We start from the raw sequence: 26,098 nt of genomic DNA on the forward strand, positions 1-26,098 counted from the left end.
TCTGTGCATGACTGACAATATGGTAACATACCTCATGGTTTGTACGTGGAAAAAACACGGAGAGAATTTGAGCGTTTGGAGGCTTCTTCTCTTGATAAAGTACAATCTTCCGTGTGCTGGTCATCAATCTATGCCTTCTTAATCTCTGCCTTGCATGGTCAAAAAGGACTCGTTCATCTTCTAACTCTTCTTTTTCAAAGCCATTCTTTTACTGTTGTCTTTGGTACTTCATATGTTAGAAAAGAGCCTGTGGGTCATCTCTACAGCTGATATGCTATGGAGTTTTTTGATTGTCAGACATAGCCATTGAAATTATTTGAGTGATGGGAGGCTACATCTTAAAGTGAGAATATTCTCACATCTTCTTAAAAAAAAAATTAACAGAAACCACGGAAAAATTGTCTGGCGCATAGTAATGTGCCCATCTCAGTGTTCAATATTTAATAGGTGTTTCTTATTTTTAACTTCATGACTCCTAGGAATACTTTCACAAAATTTGTCATGTTTGGGGGGTATGTAACAAGTTTTCTGGCTCCTTAGGTTTTTTGGTTTTTTTTAACTATCCTCAGAAAAATCTGTATGCTGTAAACATCAGTAGCATGGAGTTTGATGCTCTCTGGTGTCACTAGACTCTAATCTCACCCAGATGCATAAAGCATGGTTTGCCTTCTAGATACGTGTTTTCCTTTCTCTCTATCCACACCTACTCCTGTGTCCTCACTAACCTTGTTAGTACACAAAGATGTTAAGTTTTCAATTCACAGATGCATGTTGTTTTCAAAGCTTTATCACATCCTGTGCTGTTGAATAGATCACTGACATAGATCACTTGTGCATTTGAGCTGCCTAACATTCACAAGCTGCCTTGGTAAGTAGAGGTCTTTTTTTTTTTTATGATTAAGTATATTATTATAAAACAAATCCACCTAAGTTGTAAGAAACTGCCTTGGATACCCGACTGATCCAGCTTTTCTACATTTTCCTTTCAGCTGGATAAAGTGATTGCAGGCACCATCAATCAGACAACTGGAGAGGTCCTTTCCATCTTCCAGGCAGTTTTAAGAGGCCTTATTGACTATGAGACAGGAATCAGGTTGTTTGAGGCACAGCTAGTGATCTCTGGTTTAATTTCACCAGAATTAAGAAAGTGTTATGACCTCAAAGATGCCGAAGGCTGTGGCCTCATTGATGAACAAATTCTACGCCAACTGAAAGAACTCAACGAAGTAAAGCAGATCATTTCTGCTGCATCACCAACCACGATTCCCGTGCTAGATTGTCTGGCCCGAGGCGTGGTATCGGAGTCCATGGCCATCCGAGTTCTTGAGATGCTGCTTTCTGCTGGCTCTCTGGTGGTTCCAGCCACAGGCGAACGCCTGACCTTACAGAAGGCTTTCCAGCAGAATTTGATTTCCTCGGCATTGTTTTCTAAAGTCCTAGAGAGGCAAAATACTTGCAAAGATCTCATTGACCCATGCACTTCGGAGAAGGTATCCTTAACTGACATGGTACAAAGAAGCATTTTGCAGGAAAATACCGGGCTTTGGCTTCTACCCGTGAGACCACAGGAAGGGGGCAGAATCACATTGAAATGTGGGAGGAGCATCAGTGTCCTAAGAGCAGCTCATGAAGGGCTCATAGACCGTGAAACCATGTTTAGGCTATTAGGTGCACAGCTTCTGTCTGGTGGTCTGATCAATTGCAGCTCTGGTCAGAAAATGACTGTCGAAGAAGCCATGGCAGAGGGGATGATTGACAGAGACACAGCAAGTAGCATCCTCACCTACCAGCTTCAGACAGGTGGGATCATGCACTCAAACCCTGCTAAGCGACTGACAGTAGATGAAGCCGTGCAGTGTGACTTGATAACTTCCAGCAGTGCTCTCCTAGTTCTGGAGGCCCAGCGGGGCTATGTTGGGCTCATTTGGCCCCACTCTGGTGAAATATTTCCCACATCCTCTTCCTTACAGCAAGAGTTGATTACAAACGAATTAGCCTACAAAATTCTGAATGGGAGACAGAAAATCGCGGCTCTCTACATCCCAGAAAGTTCTCAGGTCATTGATCTGGATGTTGCTAAGCAGCTGGGAATTATAGATAATAATACAACATCAATTTTAAAAAATATAACGCTGCCAGACAAGATGCCAGACTTAGGAGATTTAGAAGCTTGTAAAAATGCCAAGAGATGGCTCTCCTTTTGTAAATTCCAGCCATCTACAGTTCATGATTATAGGCAAGAAGAGGGTGGCTCTGAGGGTGAAGAGCCAGTCACGGTCCAGAGCTCAGAACAAACTAAAAAGTTGTTCCTATCTTATTTAATGGTGAACAGCTACATGGATGCAAACACAGGGCAGAGGCTTTTGCTCTACGATGGAGACTTGGACGAAGCTGTGGGCATGCTCCTGGAAAGCTGCAGTGAAGAACTCGGAGCTGACCCCTCTGTAAAAGAAAGTCTCTCTGTCTTAAGCATCCCTGGTACCTTTCCTAATTGTGCTTCAAGTAAAGAAAAGGATGAGTGTTCGGCTTCAGCATCTGGTTCTGATAAATGTCCCTACAGACAGCCTGAGCATAAAGAGGCTCTTGAAAACAGAGAGTGGGCCGTACATGAAGAGTTTTGTAAAGCAGAAAACAATGATAACAGTAGTGAATTGTGTTGGTCAGAAAACCTAACGAATACAACAGCAATTGTTCATAAAGCCAGTAGTCCATCTAGTGTGTGTGTCCCCAAACCTACATCACATTCAATACAGCCTGAATATGCAGAAGGGAGCATGTGCAGACATGATTCTGATGACGTTCTTAAAGACCATAAACATCAAAGTGAGCTTGAAACCAAGGCACATCCAGATGAATGTAACCATTCTAAAATCACTCATGATTCGGCAGGTAACTCTTTGACATCAAAAACTGGTAGTCTTTGTGATTGCAACGAAAGAGAGAATGAAGATAATATGCAGAAAGACCCATCTGTCTTTGACTATTCCCCCCAGCTGAGTGCCCTGCTAAGTCACGATGAGTTGAGACACAGTCAGGGAAGTTTCAGTGATACACAAACCCCACAGAACATGGGACATGTATGTGAAGCTTCTCCCTTGTCGTTCAATGACCTAAGTGTGTCAGCTGATCGAAGTACAAGAGAAAAATTCCAAGACCAGTTTCTGGGAATCGCAGCCATTAACATCAGCTTCCTGGGGGAGCACTGTGAACAGAAATGTTTAGATACTGGGTGTAGCAATCCTCACATACCACGTCACGGTGATGAGTGCTTGTCAGATGCTCCGGGTGAGGGTGAAAATACTCAACAAACGGATGGGAATGAGAAAAGTGGGTCTGAGGTAGATTATTCCCGTACCATGATCCCTGGGGATGGTTCCTGTAACACAGACACATCTATTTGTGGTACACTAGCTCATGAAGGAGCCATTGATGCTGGTGACTATGAGACATCACTGCTCGCTGATCAGACTGACACAGACTCTGAGAGTGATGATTATTTTTACGACACTCCCTTGTTTGAGGATGACGACCATGATTCTCTGGTTCTTCAAGGCGATGACCAAGATTGTTTGCATCCTGAGGACTATGATGTGTTGCAGGAGGAAAATGATGGGACCCCTCCCCTTGTTGATATTTTGTATGATGTTTCAAAAGAGAAGAACGATCCTTTGTTCCCCCAAGGAGGAATGGTTGACAGCCTAAGTGCGAAGAGCCCAATGCCTCCTTCTCAGGAATGTCTTGTAGGTATGGAGAAACCTGAACTGTATTTACTTGACCAGAAACCGTTAAATTCAGTTGGCTCAGCCAAGATGAACGAACAGTTAATGGAACCTGTATCCAAAAGGGGAAACCCATGTGACCTTGACAGTAATGGTTCTGACTCATTGACTGATGGTGAAGTTATAGGAAGGAAAGAGAGCTCAGATGATAGTTGGAGAGGGAGAAGAGAAGAGTGTGACATCAGCCAAGAAAGTCAGTCTGATACTGACCGTGTAGGTTCCATGCAAAGCAGAGAAAGTTACGGGCACTTTATATGTGATGATAGTGACACGGATGATGATTACGATGACACTCATAGCGGGGACTACAGCAGTGAAGATGGCGATGACAAAGGAGGAGGACGAGGAGAGGAAGATGAGAATGGAAAGCCCGTGCACCAAGTGGAAGATGCCCAGTGTGTAAAGGAACGTGAGGATGAAAGCCAAAGTATCAGTAACACAGTTATCCTAGATAAAATGAGCCATTACAGTCCTTTAGAAAAGCCGTACCCCACCAGTGCTTTGCAGCCAGAATCAACTGGTATGAGAAGTCAGGGCACCGAAAGAAGCAACCATCCAGAACTTACGACTGAAGCCGATGAGGAAAACGAACTAAGTCTGTCTAATCACATGTCAGCTAAAGATGCGTCACTGTATGACGCTAAAAACAACACCTCAGAACAGATCTTTGGCTTTGAAAGTACTTTATCTAACAATACCGGTTTGATTTCTGAATTAGAAAGTGATGTAATGAACACAAAAGTCAAGCTGGTTCAAGGGCCAGAATCTGCAAACATTCTAAAAGCTGAAGATGGGCATCTTGAGAATGTGACACCCAAAATCAATCCATCTTCAGATAAAATCATTTGTTCTGAAACTGAGTTAATAGGAGGACCATCTGAGGAAAGCCAGTTGTCACCCACAGTAAGTGACAAGGGTCGGCAAGGAAATGGAAGAGGTCTGGTTACAGGTAGAGAAGGCAAAAGCGATCCACTGGTAGATGAAACATCCATTCGGGAAATGGGCTTGGGTAAAGAAGAAGGTTTGATGGAAGGCTCGGGAGAAGAAGAAAGTTATCTTGATGCAGCAGAGAGCCTCACCATGGTTGAGAGTCAGTTTCCCCCTCTACTGACGAACACGGAGGAACTTAGTCACAGACGGGCCCCGAGAGCAGCAACTGTGACTCTGGGAGAGGAACCCAAGAGTGTGCCAAGGGAACTGAGTGAAAGTCCCGTTCCGTTTGAGACTCTTGCAGAAATATTTGACACCTCAGTCTCTAACGTGACTCGTGCTTACTTTGCTTCAGATGTCGCATGTTCTGAGGTAAAGAGCCGTGTGGAAGGAGATTGCTTCACAGAGGGCCTGGAGAAAGAGGGTTGTCCGTTTACTTCCTTAGAACACTGTGATAAACATATGAAAGTGGATACACCAGAACCAAATAAAAACATCCCAAGCTGTGTCTCAGTAGTTTCTCCCCTCAAGAAGGATGATTTATGGACAGTAAGTAACGCAGAGGGAACGCCAGTCATCCCCCAGAAGACTGGCGCTAAGATCCAGCAAAGTGATACCTGTACCCTAGAAAGTATCTCAGAAGGAAAACCGGGAATTCTTCAGTTCACTCCTGGAAACAGTGACACCACACTGTCACTCTGTGACAGTGTGCAGGACGGTGGAGGAAATGCCAGTTTTGTACAGTCCGAGCTCCATCCGAATGGAGTGAAAAATACCTCCAGTAACACTTTAGATGTGGGCTGCTCGCTGCCAGAGAGCAGCAGGGAGAGCAAAAACTCTGAGAAACAGCCAAACAGAGAGCTAGCCTTACCTGCAAGACTCCAAGAGAGAGAGGGTCATGCTCCTGAGTGGCCTGTGGCGTTTGTGGGTGATAGAAAGGACATCTTGAAAGGCATGTTAGAAGAAAGTCATATGAATCTCCAAGAAGTGGGAGACCCTTCAGCTTGCACAGGCACCAAAACTTCAATTCAGAACTTAATCGAAAGCGTTATCCTGTCTGAGTTGCCGGATGAAGTATCGGGTATGCCTGGTCCTGGCGTTCCCCCCGGGAATAACTCAGAACTGAAGGCAGAGAGTGGAGGTGATCATCTCAGTGTTGAGGGTCTTTTTGATATTCTGAAACAAAAACAGCAGACCCAAGAAACCCCAAGTGTTTGGGAGCTGATCAAAGTGTTAACTCAAATGGAGTGTGATCCAGAGAGAAGAGGCATTGCGTCTGAATTATTTCCACCGCAACTCAGAAATGCTTTTCACAGGCTGCTTTTTGATGGGTCTTCCACTGAAAAAGAACAGGCTCAAGCTTCGAATCAAAAACCGTGTGCTGCTTCTAAGATGGTGGGGGGAAAGCCATACACATGCAGTGGTCTTAAAGGCAAAGAAGGAAATCACTGTTCCCTGAACCCACAAACTGAGAGAGAAACGGAGGCAGAACTCTCTACTGTGCACATGGCAGCATTGGCGAGAGATGGGAATCTTGAAGAGCGATGCCGTGAGCCTACAGGTCATTCAGAATGTATTTCTGGATCAAAAGAAATGGCCTCTGATGACAGCTCAATGGAAAAAGTGAGTCCGCATATGCATTTTTTTCCAGGACTATCCCAGCAGTAAGCATGTAGGGTAGCCTCATACATTTTGTTTCCTTTCAAATTTTTTCATAAAGGCTACTAATTACTGTTCCCAAATTTGTTTTTAGTGTTCCAATGAGTTGCAACAGTGTTTACATCACACTGAGAAGATGCATGAATACTTGGCTTTGCTTCGAGGTATGAAACCCCCCTTAGACAGCCATCCATCTGAGGATAACAGTCTAGAAGCCTTGAAGAGTCAGCTTAAGCAGTTAGAGGTAAGAGTTATCTACTACTGTGCCTGTCAGCTTTCCATCGGTAATCAAGTTAAGCCAAAGGTTTATTTGGGTTCATGGTTCTAGACCTGTGATCACTTGGTCCTGTTACTTTTAACTTTGTGGCAAGGCAGCTCCTCATCTCAAACCGAAAGACAGAAGAGGGAGTCCACAGAGCCTCTGTTCCCTTTGAGAGTCCCCCAGCCCCTGGGATCTGAAGTCCTCTTACTGAATCCGCTTCTTAAAGTTTCTAGTCCTCCCCTTAGTACCAAGCCAAGGGCCAAAGCACCAGCCTTGGGAGGTATCCACATCCCAGCTGCAGTGGCTGGCGGTTCACGGATGGTACCATTTCATGCACAATTTGCAAAAGGTGGAATGCTTTGCTCTTATGTTTTGTGTGTGGGTTTGTGCTGTTTACTGAGCAGTAAAATAGACGAGGAATACATTTCTTTGCAGACGTTTGAGTTGGGATTTGCTCCAGTTGCTGTGCTTTTAAGAAAAGATCTAAAGCTGGCAGAAGAGTTCTTAAAGTCTTTTCCTAGTGACCTTCTCAGAGCACACCGAGAGGAGCTGAGCAAAAGCCATGAAGCTTTACAGAATGCCTTCTCCTCCCTCAGCAGTGTATCCTCAGAAAGAAAGACGCTGATCATGCTTGCGATTGACTCTGAAATGGTAGGCATAAATGATGAATTCTGTTAAAAAAAAAATATGATTGGGAATTTAAACCATATTTTGAAGTATTTTTTTTTAAGTATTATATTTTTAGAGTTCTCAACTCTTAGAATCACTGTAGGATTTGGAAATTTGGGAGGCGAACAGAAATGAACGTGTAATTCTGTTTTCTAGTCTAAACTCGAAGTTTGTCATGAAGGCTTCCTACATAAACTCACATCACATTCAGAGTGGGTATCAGAGAAAAGCAAAGCTGTGAAAGATATTCAAACTGTGAACATCCAAGACACCGAACTTGTAAAGAGAAGTGTGAAGTTTCTTAAGGCAAGTATCTGAGTACATACAAGACATACAGATTTAGTGTAAGAGCCTTCCTGAGACTTAGCCTCTTTGGCTTGGAGAGATGTCTTTTCATAGTTGACCTAACTCTAGAACATATTCCGTACACCATACCAAATTCTTACTACCACTGACAAACTGATATTTGTGTTTATGTCTTTTTTTATAAATGAATTATATACACACAAGATAGCTGTAAGTTAGTCAAAGTATAGGAACACACACACACACATTATATATATGTATATATGTATATACATATATATATGGTAATTAATTTTGGTCTGAATTTTTTTTTTTTTTTTTACAATGCTCCATGAACGCATTTGGGTCCCTTGCCTCAGAATCAGAAAACTAAAATTATAGTGTGTTTAATTCACATCTTGTGTTCTTTGTGGTCTTGCTATGTATTTTCACCATTGAAAGGCTAATGGAAATATTAGCAGTTACTTTGTGGTGTTAATTTGCCTTTCACTACCATCAGTGAAACTTCTTTTTTTGTTTTGTTTTGTTTGGGGGTTTTTTTGTTCGTTTTGTCAGTTACATTTTAAGTATGATCTACCGGACAAAAATGGAATGTTCTTGGTGTTTTTTTTTTTTTTTTAAATCTTTGTATGTTAGCTACTGTCATATTTAAATACTTTGATATTGAGATGGAGCGATGGCTCAGTGTATAAAGCTCTTGCCACACTTCCTGTGTGTGCAAGTGTGGGGATCTGAGTTTGAATCCTAGATTCCATGTTCAGTCAGGTGGGGCGATGCACATCTACAACACTGGTGCTTCTGCAGGGCAATGGGAGGCAGGGATAGGAGAACCCTGGTAGCTTGTGGTCCAGCTGGCTTGCAGGAAGCGGTGAACAATGAAAGAAAAACCCAGTCTTGCAAGGAGAAGACAAGAACCAACCCCTGAGTCTGTCCTGGCACACACATACATCACACACACACACACACACAAGTGCCCAGGCACACACATGCAAATACATCACACACACACACTCACCACACACAACCACACCAGTCCCCAGGCACACACAACACACATGCATATACATCACTCGCAAACACACACACCCACACCCACCTATAAACCACGTGTATTATGAAAAAGGTGTCATTAATCCTTCGAGTGCTGATAGAAGGAGCATATTTAAGCAGTCGGTATTGTGACTAAGCTGTTGAACTTCTCCATTAGAACCCACCATCCATGACCACTTGTACTGCTTTTTTCCCAGGATGTGCTAAGAGACCTCACACACACCAAGGTGCAGCTGGAGACAGCAGCCTTTGCCATACAGTCCTTCATCTCTGACCATGCACAAGATCTGTCCCCCAACCAGAGCAGACAACTGCTGAGGCTCCTGAATGCAACCCAGAAGGGTTTTCTTGATGTGCAGGAGCTGGTAACCTCCGAAGCGAGCCGGTTAGAGATGTGCTTACACCGAGAGCGGGAGCTCGGTCATCAGAAGGTCCGCCTTTCTTGTGGAGTTGTGTTATTTGACTTGTTCAGTGTGAAACCAGAAATAATGGTCTGCTAGGGAGGTGCTCTGGGCGGGCCTGAGTGGGTACAGGTCAGAATCCCTGCAGTGAACCACAGCGCAGTTTTTCACGTTGGCCCTTTCATACCATTGATCTCTTCCCATGGCTCTCTAACGGCGTCTTGTTAGGTGAGAATCTTTATTCTCTCCGCGGAAATGGGAACTGGAATCTAACATTCAGAAATGTCCAGGAGTGAAGGTTTCTCTCTGCGGGTTCAGAGTATCATTTCCCCTGGAGGGAGTGGAGGGGAGCCCAGAGTCAGAGCTTGTGCTTTGGGGTACTCGCCTAGAGCGGAATCGCCTAAGTTTGTGTCCTAAATGCTCTACTTTATCTGCTCTGAGTGACTTAGTGAAGTCACTTTGGTAAATTAGAAGTACTAGTGTTTATCTGGTGATATTATGAGCACTGATAAAATGATCGTAAGAAACAGCCCTGTGCCTGACCCATGTTGAGCTTTTGGTAAATATGAGCTGTGTTTACTGGATAATAAGTGTGTGGGAGGAACGGGAAAGTAAAAATACAAGTTTTGACTTATTAATCTTTTAGATTCCATGAATTCAGTACTGCCTACAGGCAGTAGTGAGCAAAGAACATAAAGATGGGATAAAAGTAATGCATGCAACGTTCCTTTTATTCTTGAAGCATCCGGGCATTGTGTGTAGCATGATAACCTGTATATACATATCCATATGTTTACTGACAAATCACAACTAACTTCTCTTTTGGTGTCCTTTTGCAGAATTAATTATGTGTGTCGCAGGTTTCAAGAGCTTAAGAAAATGGGATGTTTCTTCCTGTCCATCAGAGGTTCCATCTCTTACACATATGCATGGCTAGTATTGTACTGAGCAACTTTGCCCAAACAGGCTTTTTCCGTTGTACATGGGGACACGCTCATACTCTACGCTCTTGTCTGTCTTTGCTCGGTTTACACTCCGATGCTACCATGTTTACAGCATACTTAAAACGCTAGTGGAGGGTGTTTGGAACGTGTATTCTGATAAGAGGCTTGCTCGGAAGTGGTTTGAAGGTCACCCATTGAAGGTGTTTGGGGTTTTCTCCGTCTCAGGTTGTGGCAGAACGTCAGCAGGAGTGCAAAGAGACGCTTCAAGGTCTGTGTGATCTGCTCACCCAGACAGAAAACCGCCTGATTAGTCACCAAGAAGCCTTTGTGATTGGAGATGGTACCGAGGAATTAAAGAAGTGTCAGACCAAGCAAGAGGTAGACCTTTGCTGTCAGCAGCTGTCCATCCCTTTTATGTTTGGTTACGGTGCCCGAAAACCTACCAGGTATATCAGAAGCAAGGCATTCCCAGAGACCCTGAGAAAAAGAGCTTTACACTTTGTACTGAAAGCCAGATACACATTTAAAGCAGGCCAGGTCATTGTCGTGACTTTTCGGTGGCATACTTCATCAAGGGGGTAATTGACACATTACAGTGCGAGCCCCTTTGTGGCCGCCGACTCACTGACAGATCGGGAGAAATAGCTTTTTCTCAGCACTCACTCTCTCTTCCTGTCCCTCTGGTCTTTCCTGTAATGTGTAACTTTTTAATCTTAGAAGGGAAAGAGATGAAATAACAAAAATGTCAGATAAGGAAAGCCTGTGTTAGGGTGTCAGCAGGAGAAAGAGCGCCTCGTTACATGTAGCTCTGGGTTCAAACCCAGTGTCAGTCATACCTCTGGGTCTCGGGTCCCTTCAGTAAGTTCTAAGGGAGCTTCTCGTGCTACTTTGCCATGAAAGCCGAGTGAATATGAATCAAGTCACTGCCACAGTTCCTTATACACAGGCTTTCATGCAAGTCACACACACACACGCTGGAGGGACCGCAAGATAGAGGGTGGTGTATTATAAAGGGAGAAAATGCATAAAACAGGACCCCGTTGTTTTTAAGAGGAAATATCACATGGGAATTTCCACTTCCCAGACAAACCTTCCCCCCACCCTCACCCCCAAGAGAAGAGCTCCCTCTCAAGTGTCCTAATAGCCAGGGCTAAGATGCAAACACAAATCGTGCCCGGCAGTGGTGTGGTGTCGTTAATCCCAGAACTTGGCGGGCAAAGGCAGGCAGATCTCTGAGTTCGAGGTCAGCCTGGTCTACAGTGTGAGTTCCAGGACAGCCAGAGTTACACAGAGAAACCCTGTCTCGAAAAAATAAAACAAACAAAAATCACTATATCATGTATAACCTGGTGTGAGAAAAAGAAAACATCGCCATTCACTGATGGAGCTATTTTCCTCTTTCCTGAGCAATAGGTTTATAATAAAATCAGGGTTCCGTAGAGTGTGGGGTAGTGTGTGCCTGTAAGCATGGCCCTTGGGAGGCCCTCCCTGGGCCACGTGGTGAGATCCAGCCTAAAAAAAAAAAAAAAAAAAAAAAAAAATGCATCAGTGTTTAGAAATAGAGGAAATATCACCACAAAGTTACGTTGTGTGTCCATATACATGTCATACAAACCTGTACAGTTCATATGCTGCCCCTCAATATTTTTAATGTCTCACAAATACTCTTACACATTTTTCTCGTGTATGTCTTAAGGAATTACAGAGAGATATGCAAGGAAGTACACAGGCATTGGCAGAAATAATGAGAAACACGGAAATCTTTCTAAAGGAGAGCGGCGAAGAGCTCTCCCAGGAAGATAAAGCTTTGATTGAGCAGAAACTAAACGAGGCAAAGATAAAGTGTGAACAGCTGAACTTAAAGGCGGAGCAGTCAAAAAAGGAGCTGGATAAAGCAGTGACGTCAGCCATCAGGGAAGAGGCTGAAAAGGTGCGTGTCCAAGTGTGTGGGTACACTGTTGCTTTGCTAATAATTAACACAACACAGTAGCTGCTTGCTTGGATCAAGTGTATCAGTTGGGGAGCAGCCCTTAGCACTCAAAATGCTGGGAATGTGGGTACATAATTGCCAAATACAAAGATTGGAAGAATTGGCTTTGCTTCATCTCTCCTTAAGTAGAAGCAGGTTGAGAGACTTTGGATGTGAAAAGTGCTTTCAACTATAGTTCAAAATTCAAAATAAAATGTTTGAAGGTGGTGTAGACCCAGAGTGTCTGCTTGTCGCTTTAAGGTTTAATAACCGTATGTTTCCAATATGTGTTTGTTTTTTAAATGTTAGGATTACTTAAATATTTTTCCAATGTGCTAAACCTAGGCTGTGTCCGTGATACTTGCGAACCTTCCCTACGCAGGTTGTAGCCGTGAAGCAGCTGGAAGAGAGCCGAACCAAAATAGAAACCCTTATGGACTGGTTGTCGGATATTGAGAAAGACTCGGGGAGGGCAGGGATGGAGCACACGCAAGGGACGGAGCAGAACGGAACCCATGTGCACGAAGGTGACGGCAAGTCAGTCGCTGGTGAAGAGGATGAAGTCAATGGCAACCTGATGGAGACAGATGCTGAAGGGCGCAGAGGGGCCACGGAGGAGAATCTGAACCAGCAGTACCAGAGAGTCAAGGTGTGTGCTGTTTAAACGGTGCTGTCGTCAGAGTCTATGAGTAGGTCAAGAAAGAGACAGACAGCTTTACACAACAACAGAGAGTCAAGACTTTCCCTCCCCCAGGCTCACTGTGTGCCATGAGAAGTGGCTTCTATGTACAGGTGAAGGCCTGGCTAAGAAATGAAAGGGCTGCAGAGTTGGCTCATTGGTGAAGGACAATTGCTAGCCTTGCTAAGGATCTAAGTTTGGTTCCCAGCACCCACACCGGGCAACTAAACACTGCCTGTGACTCCAGCTGGCCTCCAAGGCCATCCATAACAGACATATATGCATATCTTAGCGAATGAATCTGGGAGTTGACCTCTCCGGAACGGCGACAGTGGCCAGCGCTCCTCCTGCCTCTTCCTGAGTCACTCCATTTAGTCTTCCTGGCTACTCCTTATAAATTTCCATTTTATAAGACAGTTGTCATTTAAATACGTAAAGTGGCTTGCCCGGGTTGCACATGCAGTGGATAAAGCTAGAGTTTGGCTTTAACCTTGGCCACAGTTTTGGTCACTCTGCGGATCTCTCCAGTGCATGTTTGCAGAATGGTTTGCTTGTGCAGTCCTGAGCGCACATCCATTCCAAGCTGAGCCTCTGAGGCAGTGCAAGCCACTGTGGAGAATGAAAGCCAGGGCTTGGCAGCCATGGAGGCTGTCATTCATGCCACTGCAAGAGCAAAGGTGGTGTTGGGTAGCGCCCCGAGTTGATGTTTTTTGTGTCTGTCCTAGATGTCAGTGCCCCATGACTATGTTTGAGAGGCTCTTGCACAGTCTGCGAACTCTCCTGGAATCCAGTGGGGTCTCCTCTGTGAGATTGTTTAGGAGATACAACATGCCAAAGGGTGGGAGCGTCCAACTGATCACACTTTCCAAAAGCTCAGGGATGGGGTCTCACTGCTACTGTTTTTTGTTTGTTTGTTTGTTTTTTGAAAAAAAAAACTAAGAAGAACAAAGTCTTGAAGGAAGTTTATGAGTTATGACAAAAAAAGGTCGTGAAAAGGTAGTAACTTAACCAAAGTCATAAAAACTATCAGTGAGTGTACGTGGATATGAAGAAGTCACCTAAACCAGCCATTGCTTCAGACCATAGCATGGCCTTTTCCTTCCCAGATTTTTACTTCTGTGACTGAGAAGCCTTAAGAGCCAATCGGTTGTCTGAGTGGGGCCATAGCCATAGGGCCCGTTAGTGATGCCAGCCCTCTGCAGCTGTGCAGGGCCCCAGGTCAGCCAAGCCCCTCTCCTCCATCCAGCCTGGGATTCCTTATAGAAAAGGAAGGATGCTGATCTGACGATGTAAGGTATTCTGTATGTCCATCCCATCAGATGCGAAGCCCGGCTGGGGAGGAGCATGTGGAGATGTTTCAAATGCCAAAGGCCAAATTTGTGGAAGAAAATTGTTTGAACAAAACTATTTGTCAGCAGTACATAAGGTGTTGGCTTGTGAGCAGGGCCTGTCCTCTCCCTTGTCATTTCACTGCCAATACTGTCATTGTGCCCGGGTGTCAGCACTGCTCTAGGGGCTTGGGATTCCGTCCTGGCACTTGCCTACCAAGGAGAGGACAGCACAGCGCATGATAACTGAGTTACATGGTTTGGTGGAAAGTAGTAAGTGCTGAGGGAGAGAAGTCTTAATGAGTTGGTCAAGAGTAATTTAGTGATTTGAGAGTTGAAATCAAGTAGTTAAGATAAAACCGTGTTGATGAGGTTTATGCAGATATTTAAAGGGGATAGAGGCAGCTGTGTAGGTGTCTTTAGAAATAGCTGTCACCAAGCAAAAACAGAAGGGGAAAAAAGTTGTACCCGTGTCCGGACCCAGGCGGGTGGCATGGGGATAGAGGCAGGGCCAAGCGGAAACCAGGTGTAGTAGAAAGAGCCCTGTGGTGTTAACCAGATCAGTCCTGTGTTAGCCGTTGAACTGAGAAACCAGCTCAACTGGTTAGGAGCGTTTACTTGCCATATTTGGAAAGCATATTTGAAGAAACTTCTTATAGATGGAGAGGAAGGAACTTGACGCGGCTAAGGCCAACGCGCTCTCTGAAGTAGAGACCCTAGGTGGCTCTGTATACCCTTGACGCCTTGGCCACCCCACTTCCTGCCCCGGAGTAGGCATGAGCACCTAGTGTGATCCACGTTCTGGAGGAATTCTTTGTGTATGAGCTGAGATGGTCCTTAAAGCAAATCTGTGACACATTGGGGTCACCGCCTCCATGTTCACGGTGGGACCAGATGTGTCCCGTGCTCTCCCTTCGGTTCTGTTGGACTCCAATATGCTGTTCTTGTCTCCCTGTCCCTAAATTAACCAGTAAGAGGACTTGAGAAGCAAATTCACAAGTATGTTGGGTTCTGGAAGCGGGCAGCTCTGACATTGCAATTGGCTTGTTTCCACACAGGCCCAGCACGAAAAGATCATGGCTCAGCACCAGGCGGTCATCATAGCCACGCAGTCTGCGCAGGCGCTGCTCGAGAAACAGGGCCACCATCTCTCCCCCAAAGAAAAGCAGAAGCTGCAGGCGGACATGCAGGAGCTGAAAGCGCATTATGAGACGGTGCTGGCCGAGGCTGAGAAGAAGGTGAAGCTGACGCACTCCTTGCAGGAAGAGCTGGAGAAGTTCGATGCCGACTGCAGTGAGTTTGAGCTTTGGCTGCAGCAGTCAGAGCAAGAGCTGCAGAACCTGGAGGCGGGCGCAGACGACCTCACTGGCTTAACGGACAAGCTGACGCGGCAGAAGAGTTTCTCAGAAGATGTCATCTCACACAAAGGCGACTTGAGGTACATCACCATTTCTGGAAACAGGGTGTTAGAAGCTGCCAAATCTTGCGGCAAGAGAGACGGCAGCAGGGTGGACAAGGACAACATCGATACTTCTGCAACCCACAGAGAGGTGCAGACTAAACTGGACCAGGCTACACACCGCTTCCGATCTCTCTACTCCAAGGTAATTTTACTTTCCTTTTGGTTTTTTGAGTAGAGATCAGTTGGTGGTATATTCTTAAATCTGCACTCTTCACTTTTGCTTTAGATTTAGGATATAGATGATAAATGGATGGATGGATGGATGGATATAGATAGATAGATAGATAGATAGATAGATAGATAGATAGATAGATAGATAGATGAGAAATAGTTTTATTCATCTCCCTTGCTTCTGAAAAAATGCCTCTTAAAGAATAGCAACTTCAAGTTACTTAGCTTTGAGAGAGGTCTACCAGAAGTTTGTGTTCTCAAATTATGCAGTACCAAATGTGACCACCAGATGGAGGATGTGAACTAAGCAGAAGGAGGGGCTCAACCCCTGGTCTTCCAGCTGAAGTTCCATGTAGGATAATTCCCTTCAAATATATTACACAACTGTTTGTCTGTCCTACGGATGTATTTGATCACTGTGTTCTCGTTATTAATTACTAGTGTGTATTGATGATGAATGTTCTGTGAAGGAAAGAAAGACAGACTGTGTTTTTGGTCTCCCTTCCCATCCCTTCTTCGTTTTTTTAGTGCAGTGTTCTTGGAAATAACCTGAAAGATCTGGTGGACAAGTACCAGCACTATGAAGATGCTTCGTGCGGGCTTCTTTCCGGGCTGCAGGCCTGCGAGGCCAAAGCAAGCAAACATCTCCTCGAGCCCATTGCTGTGGACCCCAAAAACCTGCAAAGGCAGTTAGAGGAGAGCAAGGTAAAGGAGGAGGCGGGAGGGAAGGAGAAACCGCCCCCCAGTAGTCCCGTTGACGCCTGTGTGTGCGAGCCTTTTACTCTGGGCCAGCGTGGACACTGCTCTGTCCCTCCAGAGGGTTCCCGTGGCCTTTGTCCCACTTCTACTGAACTGGTTTGACATTGCTGTTGTTGCCTGCCTCCCCCCCCCCACAACACCAGCCCACTTACTTACTGTTACATTTCTTAATTTCCCCCCTTTTCCATTAGAGTTAAACTCTGTGAAGGCAGGTGTTTGTATCTGTGTTTTTCACCGCCATAATCCCCGTATGTAGATCAGCAGTTCTCAAACCTCCGAGTCCTGACTCCTTTGGGGGAAGAACAGCCCTTTCACAGGGTCACCCAAGGCCGCCTGCATATCAGATGACATTTATAGAATGATTATAGCAGTAGCTACATTGCAGTTACGAAGTAGTAATGAAAACAGTCTTATGGTTGGGGAGGCACCACACCGTGTGACCAAGGGTCACAGCATTAGGGAGGTCAAGGGTCACAGCATTAGGGAGGTCAAGGGTCACAGCATTAGGGAGGTCGAGAGCCACAGGATCACCTGGGCCAACGTGCACAGTGAGCATTTGTTCAAGAGTGACATGTAGAAGAATGTTACTGTAGTGTCTCAGTCACTGTTGAGATCTGTAGTGTTCCCCCATGGTGGGTAGAGGTACAGACTTCAGTTACTGTGCATGCCTTATCACACAGTGCCTTCCTGCCTTTTCAGAAACACAGGTTTGACATCACAAGTACAGGATTGCCAGCTCCCGGTCTGACAAACTGTCGAGTTAGTCTCTATTTTTCAAAACCCAAGTGTATTTTTAAAGATTTTTAAGTAAGGATGTACATTTTTTTTAAAGCACTTTATTCTTCCTCAGTATGATAAGATAAAAAAAAAAATTAAGTTTAAACGTTTCATTGATCTAGAAATGCCTTATTTTAACAGGGAAGGGTACTCCCTGGAGTTGCTAGGGTCAGAGCCTGAGCCTTGGCAGCCTTAAGAAGCTAGGCTTGGCCACCTTCGCTAGGCCAGTTATAGAGCCAGGAGATGATGGAAGCAGAGAGGAGACATATGTTCAGTCTGGCCACATTCAGAAGGGAAACACAGAAGCCTGTCTTCGTGGTCTTGACCCGAGGGTTGAGTTTAATGGAAGGCAAGTGTTATGCATGGCTAGGCATAGGGCGTGGTCTTGCCCGTCATTGGCCCATCTTTGTCTTAGCTTCAGTCTCTTGACTCGCCTCTTTTTTTTTTTTTTTTTTTTTTTTTTTTTTTTTTTTTCAATGTATGATTATTTATTTGTTACCCTTAAAGACTTATTTTTGACTGGACTCAGATTTGGAAGTAGAAGCTCTCAGAGAGGACAGCCTACGTCTTTTGGCGATCTGTTCCTGGCGCTTTTCTTTTGCTTCCTTCATTCTCTTGGCCAAAAGTTTAGCATATTCTGCAGCCTCCTCCTTGTTTTTCTTTGTACGTTGTTTCTTCAGAGCAATACGACGGCGTTTGTGTTGCAGGACACGTGGAGTAACAAGACGCTGAATCTTGGGTGCTTTGGTCCTGGGCTTCTTACCTTCTTTGTTTAAAGGCTTTCTCACGACATATTGGCGGACATCATCTTCTTTAGAGAGATTAAAAAGCTTTCGGATTCTGCTAGCTCTTTTAGGTCCCAACCGACGAGGAACAGTAGTATCTGTCAGTCCAGGAATATCCTTCTCTCCTTTTTTTACTATGACCAAGTTGAGAACACTCAGATTGGCATCCACGATGCATCCTCGAACAGACTTGCGCTTCCTCTCTCCAGTTCTCCTTGGTCTATAACATGAATGCCCCTTACTTAACAGCAGGCGCACTCTGCCATGGGTCAAAACACCTTGCTTCATGGGAAAACCTTGTTTGTCATTCCCACCACTGATTCGGACCACGTAACCCTTCCACTCTTCACCCAGAGCATCAGCTGCTACTTCTGTGGCCATGCGCTTCTCATAGAACGTACGAAGCTTGCGCTCATCGTCCACTTCGATGAGCTTCTGGCAGCCGGTGGCGGGGAAGGAGATATTCAGCTTCATCTTCGCACAGCCGACCGCCTAGGAGGCGCCACGAAAAAGAGCTTGACTCGCCTCTTGACCCTAGTCTCTTCCTTCTCCCAGCATGAGATTCCTGGGGAAATTCCAATTCTTGGGGGCCAGTTGTTTTAATAGTCTCTCATAACTGAAAGGAAAGCCACAGATGTCTCTAGAACATCTCTGTCCCTGAGACAGAACGGGTCGTGTCAGTTTGCTGCAAAGGCTCTCAGGGTTGAGAGCCAAGGAAAAAGGTATGGAGGTGCGGAGTGGGCAGGCACAGCCTTCTGGAGCAAGAGCATTGCTTGTCACCGCTCTGTAGTGGGCACCAGGAAAGTTCTGTCCCTGGGCATGTCCCTCTCTTCCTCCCCCATTCTCCTCTCTCTTCTTCTTCCTCTCGTTCTCCTATTTAGTCTCTCTGTCCACCAGCCTCGCCCATCCTGCCTCTGCCTAGCTGTTGACCATTCAGCTTTTTATTAGACCAATCAGCTGTCCAGCAGCATAGCCTTACTCGCCGAGGAAACGTGGCTAATACAGCTGAGTTAATTTTTGCTTTGATTTTGGCATAAAGTTCACCTGTAGTAAGTCATACTATGCTAAGTGTTATGGCTTCAGATAATGTGAACAGGTCCTTTTGGCTCTTCCCATCCCTGTACTGTACGGAACTTTGTGGTCCAGACCATCTGAGGAGAGGGAGTGCCTCAGACCTTGGTAAAGTCCTGGCTGCCTTGTTCTGGCTTACGTTACTCCCAGTTTTATTTCTCACTTCGTTTCTTTCTCGGTTTTTTGTTTGTTTGTTTTTCTTGCATTGCTGTAAGCCTTTACTTAGCATTCAAAGCCTTCAATAATTCCCCATTGCTACAGACGGAATGTCAAGCCCTTAACCTAACATTTGAAGCTTTTGCAGCCATATTTATTCACTCATTATCATATTCATTTTCTCTCTTTCTCTCCCCCTCTTCTCACTGGGCTATTTCTGTACTTTCTGTTTGTTCTGTGGAGGAGTAGGCTGCTTTTTCATTTCTGCCGTTGATTCAGGCCCAGCATCATCACCACTGAGCGGTCCTCACATCCGTGATGCTCCTGCTCTGTCTCACCTGCCACTAGCATCTCCTCTGACCTTTGCAGTATAGCCCTTGCTGTCAGCTTGGTAATACCTTTTTTTTCCCTACAGAATGTAGCAAAGCTTTTTGAAGTTTTAGATGCTCAGTAACTTACTGAATTAAATACATGCGGATGGCACAACATGAAGTCAATCAAGATCGGGAGTCAGAAATAGTCCCGGGTTCTTTAGTTTTTAGTTCTGTTGGTGGTGTTGGGGTTTGGTGGTAGGGGTGTTGGAGAAACTAAGATCAAAGTGGAAATTAGGGGGAAACAGTAGTGGGGTTACAAGCTGCTAGTAGAAAGACCGTGGAGAGCCCTTACTCGTTTGTCAGCGCTCGACATCTAGATTGGTTGGTTGCCGCTCTGGAATGGCTTCACTCTCAGAAGTCCAGAATAAGCTCGATGATGAAAGTTCATGCTGTATAGTTTATTCTATCCAGCTCATCAATTTTTTTCCTTATTGGGAATCTGTTAATCCCACAGGCTTTGCAAGGGCAGATATCAAGTCAGCAGGTTGCCGTAGAGAAGCTGAAAAAAACCGCAGAAGTGCTCCTGGATGCCAAGGGCTCGCTGCTTCCGGCCAAGAATGACATCCAGAAGACCCTGGGTAAGATCTTAGCTCATTTCCTACCTCACGAGTGCATTCAAAGTGGACACATTTTATACTTAAGGAGAAAGCATTCACAGAGACCATCACCGTAGGAATCTGAACCTGAAGATGTGAAGCAGAAAGGCTGCCTTAGCTGTGTTTCTTCATTTGAAAAGGCATTTGGATGTCTTTCGTATCTTTTTGAATATCTGTGAGGTTTTGTTGTTTTGTTTTTGTTATGGTTTATTTTTTGTTTGTTTGTTTTTGCCTTTTTAAGACAAGATCTTGCTCTGTAGCCCAGGTTGGCTGGAGACTCACTGTGCAGCCCAAGCTAGTCTTGAACTCAAGCTAGTACTCCTGTGTTAGCCCCCTGAATGCTAGACTTCAGGCATGAGCTGCCATGCCTGGCTTTCCCTGGTATGAAGTGTTCATTATTTCATCAATTACATCAATGCTTTGGAACTTCTATTGACATCATTTTCTAGGAATGTGTGAAACTACTTAGAATACAGACATATTTCTATAAGTTCTTTTTTTTAATTTCTAAGAAAAACAGTAGCTTTTAAAATATATATATTTTGGGCTCTTCATTGATTAAAACAGGAGTAACAAATAACAAGGGCTTGCTGTGGATCCCAGGCTCCCCTTGAACTCATGAATGATTTGCTAAACAACTTAAAACACTGTGTTACTGGGGCTGAGAGACAAACACCACAACAAAGATTTTTCTAATACTTTTTATTGCTTAGGAATTACACTGCATTAAAATTTTATGCAAGGAACTGATCAAATAATATACGTACACACATGTGGGATCCAAAGTCCTCATCTCCAGATACCACCATTTTATGCCTTAGACCTACATACGTGGGGGGGAGGGGTTGGCGGGGACGGGGGAGGGGATGTCAAGGGTCACAGACATGCAGTCCATAGCTAACAGTGGCTGGCACCCACAATGTATTAAATTTTTGAAAGCAGCTCATTGATTTAGCATGGGAAGTCACAAGTCATGACTAAACTGCGTAAGCACTGTCCCCTGAGAACAGCTCCACTGCGGATCACAAGCGAGGACATTTTAAGTGACTCCTCTCGGGACTCTTAGTTGGGGGTCATCCTTGAATTTGGCACTTGAGTCCTCTGCTGGTAGCATCCTGATGCTTATTAAATGCAGTCCTTCTCTCTATACGCATTCTCTTCAGGTTCATTGTATCTTAGCAACAGGGCCCTGGTTGTGTCTCGTCATGTAAACTCTCAAATTCAGTGACAATTTGTTAACCTGTGTTCGCATGCTGTAGCATTACTACAGCTTAGAAGAAATTATTTTGCTGTTTAATCATGCGCCACAGGCCATGTAAGGGAACTCACCTGTAGAGCTGTTTAGACCACAGCTTCTCATGCTGTGTCCTACATTGTGGTCTTCTAAAACATTCAGAAGGAACGGAAATGCTTTTTTTGTATAATAAATGAGTTTCTAAAATCATGATTTAAAAAAAAAAAACACACAATTTTCCAGAGAAAGACAATTAGTAGCCCTTTTCTTTGAACGGGTCACTGGCCCACAGTGTAGAATGTCAAATGTCAAAATACAGCATTTTGTATTCCAGAGAAAATTAGGCAGGAAGGTAGTACTTTTCTCTTTTTCTTTCTTTTTTTCACCTTAAATCTTTAGAATTGAAAGTAAAGTTTATATCACGGGAAATAAGTTGTCCTGGTAACTCATTTTTGCCTTTTGCCTACTGTTAAACTTGTGAGTTCCGTTGTTTATATTTTAGAAGTACAATCATAGCTTTAAGTGGATTTACACTGTTACCCTGTTTTCTTAATGTATTTGCATCTTCTGCGTATTTGAAGCCTCTCTCTGATTATGACAAAAGCTGAACGTGTGTGTGTGTGTGTGTGTGTGTGTGTGTGTGTGTGTGTGTGTGTGTGTGTGTGTGTGACAGAATGTTGTCTCTGGAGAGGAGTTGTCTGTGACTGTCACTCACACAACCCCAGATAGTTATCAATAAATACTGATACACCAGCCGTATATGCATGAGGGTGATTGCGGTGACCCACTGTTTAGACCATGCTTTCATCTCTCTGACACACGTCAAATGTTTATGCCTCTAAAGATCTTTCCAGATGCAAATGGTAGGCAGGGGAAATTACTCTTTTTTTGCTATTTCATTTCCCACTCAGTTTGTGTCTTTATAAAAAGTTATAGACATTCACTGGAAATGCATCACTTGAGTGTGTGTGTGTGTGTGTGTGTGTGTGTGTGTGTGTGTGTGTGTAAAGCTGATTGTAAATTAGGAGTGCATTTGAAAAGGACTGAGCAAGCAGAACTTGGTGCTCACTGGTCCCCTCTCTGTGTGGAACAGATGACATTGTAGGGAGGTACGATGACCTGTCCAAGTCCGTGAATGAACGGAATGAGAAGCTTCAGATCACACTGACCCGCTCACTGAGTGTGCAGGACGGCCTAGATGAGATGCTGGACTGGATGGGGAGTGTAGAAAGCTCGCTGGTCAAGCAAGGTCAAGTGCCCTTAAACTCTGCCGCTCTTCAGGATCTCATCAGTAAAGACATTGTGAGTGACCTCTTGTAGAGGAAGGAATTCCGCTTGCAGTTGAAAACGAGTTATTCATCTTCGGGAATAAGTAGGCTTAAAGACAGGGGAAAGGGATGCTTCTGAACACACCGAGTAGCTAGCGGTGCTTGTACAAACAAATGTGTAAATGATTTTTGTGATGTAACTTAGAAAGGTGTACGTTTCATTATTCATTAGGGAGGGTTTCAACCTACACTGTATCGTATCTCATTTATCATTACTTCAGCCAGCGGCTCGTGGGGTTCATCAGATCAATCTTGCTGTTGCCAATCCTTTTAAAAATTAAGAGCATGGCTAATCCCTGGGCTGCCTTAGATCCCAGGGGTTGCTGAGTAGCAACAACCCCCTGCGTTCTTCACGCAGCCAGCCAGCTGTTCTCCACACTCCCTTAAAGGGCTTTGGGATTGGCTTCACCAAGGAAAAATCAAACATGTCACTCATTTCCAACTGTTAGCCTTGTTAGGCACAGGTTGTTCAAGCTTACGGTGCCCTGAAGAGTCATTTTCAAAACCCTTTGGCGTTATTTATAGACATCATTAGAAAGCACATACAGCCGGGCGGTGGTGGTGCACACCTTAAATCACAGCACTCAGGAGGCAGAGGCAGGTGGATCTATGTGAGTGTGAGGCCAGCCTGATCTACAGAGTTACACAGAGAAACCCTGTCTCCAAAAAAAATTTTAAAAAGAAAAGGAAGGGAAAGAAAAAAGGGGAAGGAAGGAAAGGAAAGGAAGGAAAAAAGAAAGAAAGAAAGCACATACAATAATTGCTGTGTTTCAGATGTTGGAACAGGACATTGCAGGTCGTCAGAGCAGTGTAAATGCCATGAATGAAAAGGTGAAGACATTTATGGAGACGACAGACCCTTCCACTGCATCCACACTGCAAGCGAAAATGAAGGAGCTGTCTGCTCGGTTTTCCGAAGCGAGTCAGAAACATAAGGAAAAGCTTGCCAAGATGGTGGGGCTGAAGGCCAAAGTAGAGGAGTTTGAAAAACTCTCAGAAAAGCTCCAGGTGTTTCTGGAGACGCAGAGGCAGGCACTCACTGAGGCGGACATGCCAGGAAAAGACGTTCACGAGCTGTCTCAGAACATGCAGGTGTGTACTCCTCCGTAGCCACAATGCCCACCTAGCATGTGGACCGGTTAAGACAAGTTCACACACGAGTCTACCTAGCAGTTGTCATTCTAAGAAATAGTTCATACTATTTCTCCTTGAAGCATTTGCCTTCAATGGTAGAAGTAAACCATTGGCCATACATATCATAGCCGTTACAAGTGTCACTGTGCATGACGAAATCACGGAGAAGCAAAACTGTAGTGTTCCGTTCACTGTGTCCTAGCTGGGCATTCATAGTCTGTGGAGTGCTAAGCACTGGATGTCCTCCGTGAAACCCCAGCCAGAGGTACTCTTCTCTACACACCTCTGGTGAAGTGCAATTCTACGATCCAGCAACATTTACACTAACTGATGTCATTGCTTTGCAGGAGTCCACTACTAAATTCTTAGAACACAAGAAAGATCTCGAAGCTTTGCACAGCCTCCTGAAGGAGATATCCAGCCACGGCTTACCAGGGGACAAAGCCCTAGTGTTTGAAAAAACAAATAACTTGTCAAAGAAATTCAAGGAACTGGAGGATACTATCCAAGAAAAGTAAGCACCTCATTCGAAATGCGTTTTCTCCTACCGGGTGGCACTCAGTAGCTAAGTTGCTTTCATTTATGTTAAGTATGTGACTGGGGTGGTTTCCAAAATGTGTGGCCTCAGACAGTTGCTGTACTTGTGCATTAAATGTATGCAGGAGGCTGAGGCAGGATCACAGAGAGTTTGAGGCCCTAATCTGGACTTAAGAAGCAAAACACAACAGCAAAAACATCAGGTTACTATTTGCTAAAATAGGTGGGAAGCTGAACACTGCTTGTGTAAAAGTGGGTGCTGTGTTAGCACAGTGGTGCTGATGGCATGTTCCTGAAATGGTTCGGCTCACTGGGGCCTACGCTTCCTTTGGCGAATATTGCCTTTCTGTCTGCAGAAACATAAATAACCCAGAAAGGCAGCGGTTTTTGCTTTGGGGACTCAGTTCGGAAGTTATGGATAGTTTCAGTATGTTCTTTATAGCCCTTTTAATGTACCAGCTTACTTTTCTAATGAGTGAGTGGGCCACAAATCCATGACGAACAAGGCAGAGGCCCAGTTTGACCTGTGAGTCTATGCAGGAATGAGCCCTGGCGGCTGCATCTTTCCATTTCCTGTCTCGTTATTAGAACACGCACTGATTTTTATGATGTTTATATGGAAGAGCCCCCCAAAAGATGTTTTAGAATGGTCATTTCTTGCTCATCTGGTTATATTTCCTCAGAATTCTCTACCTAAAACTTCGATGTTCTGTTTCTGAAACTTCTCACAGAAGAAATATTCTTGGCTTTCATACACAATCTAGGTTAACTGTTCCAGTTTTTAAACTTAGGTAATATCTAGACCATTAAAACATTAAAGCTGTGTAGTCATCAGTAATCAATCCAATTGTACTACATCTTCATCTCCAGCATCCAGAGTCACGTGTGCACAGGACTCATCCATGTGTCAAGTGTGACGGTGCTCATAGGTCATGTGCTTGGCATAAAGAAAGACCCGTAGAGTTTACAATGGAACTACCTGTGCTTTGGGGTGAAGAAGCACCTGTTAAAATTCCCATCACTGAGTTACATCTCTTTGGAGAGGTAGAGAGAGGTGTCATCACTCCAGGGTTAAGTCATCCACTAACATGACCTATGGTCTCCTCGGGTCAACAGCGTATCCATGTTGGTTGCTAGAGTATTTTTCTGTGTGGGTTAGATTTTTTTTTTCTCTTTGACTATAGCTTTGCTTAAAGAATCAATGATAGTTACTCACCTGAAGTCATTGGTCCCATGAGCAGAGTCTGAGATGTTCTGTGCATCAAAGGAAGATGATAAAGTCGAGCATAATGACCATTGGTTAATAAACTTGGGAATAATGGCCATTGGTTAGGAACTGGCCTTTTGAAGAATTTGATTCTGCAGCCTAACTTCTGGTTTGCCTTTGTTCACTAGAAAAGATGCTATCAGTTCTTGCCAGGAGCAGCTGAGTGCTTTCCAGGTCCTTGTTCAGTCACTGAAGTCCTGGATAAAAGAAACAGCAAAGCAAGTTCCTGTCGTGAAGCCTTCTTTGGGTGCGGAGGACTTGGGAAAACTTCTGGAAGAAACCAAGGTGGCTCATTAGACCTAATAGTAACTTTTGCTTGCTTGCCTTAGCAATGGAGTGTAAGGTCCTTCAGCCATGAAGTCATGCAAGCTGCTCCCACAAATGCCCTAGAGGATATGTGGGAATCAGTAATGGGACTAGCTGAACTTTTCAAGGCAGGGCACAGTCTCTTGGTTAATTTGATTTATTAAA

General features: G+C 44.5%; 2 protein-coding genes across 5 annotated transcripts in view; one reads left to right on the forward strand and one right to left on the reverse strand.

Moving 5' to 3' along the window:
- Positions 1 to 26,098, forward strand: part of Dst (dystonin) — a 348,777-nt gene that overhangs the window by 232,587 nt on the left and 90,092 nt on the right. For 3 of the 4 annotated variants that reach the window (XM_051204358.1, XM_051204359.1, XM_051204360.1), the window contains exons 26-35: positions 10,226 to 10,378; positions 11,697 to 11,930; positions 12,352 to 12,618; positions 15,035 to 15,580; positions 16,138 to 16,314; positions 19,986 to 20,109; positions 22,455 to 22,663; positions 23,464 to 23,781; positions 24,171 to 24,337; positions 25,756 to 25,912. In XM_051204358.1, coding sequence (XP_051060315.1) covers positions 10,226 to 10,378; positions 11,697 to 11,930; positions 12,352 to 12,618; positions 15,035 to 15,580; positions 16,138 to 16,314; positions 19,986 to 20,109; positions 22,455 to 22,663; positions 23,464 to 23,781; positions 24,171 to 24,337; positions 25,756 to 25,912 — 2,352 coding nt within the window. Of the gene's footprint in view, positions 1 to 989; positions 6,333 to 6,462; positions 6,613 to 7,065; positions 7,282 to 7,455; positions 7,606 to 8,852; positions 9,087 to 10,225; positions 10,379 to 11,696; positions 11,931 to 12,351; positions 12,619 to 15,034; positions 15,581 to 16,137; positions 16,315 to 19,985; positions 20,110 to 22,454; positions 22,664 to 23,463; positions 23,782 to 24,170; positions 24,338 to 25,755; positions 25,913 to 26,098 lie in introns of all 4 variants that reach the window. The other variant, XM_051204361.1, reaches the window with a different exon arrangement.
- Positions 17,608 to 18,440, reverse strand: LOC127236638 (40S ribosomal protein S6). The gene has a single exon (XM_051204374.1). The coding sequence runs from the start codon at positions 18,402 to 18,404 to the stop codon at positions 17,655 to 17,657; it is 750 nt and encodes a 249-aa protein (XP_051060331.1). The 5' UTR covers positions 18,405 to 18,440; the 3' UTR covers positions 17,608 to 17,654.

The sequence above is a fragment of the Phodopus roborovskii genome, unplaced genomic scaffold (genome assembly GCF_943737965.1).
Source record: "Phodopus roborovskii unplaced genomic scaffold, PHOROB, whole genome shotgun sequence".
Taxonomy (NCBI): Eukaryota; Metazoa; Chordata; class Mammalia; order Rodentia; family Cricetidae; genus Phodopus; species Phodopus roborovskii.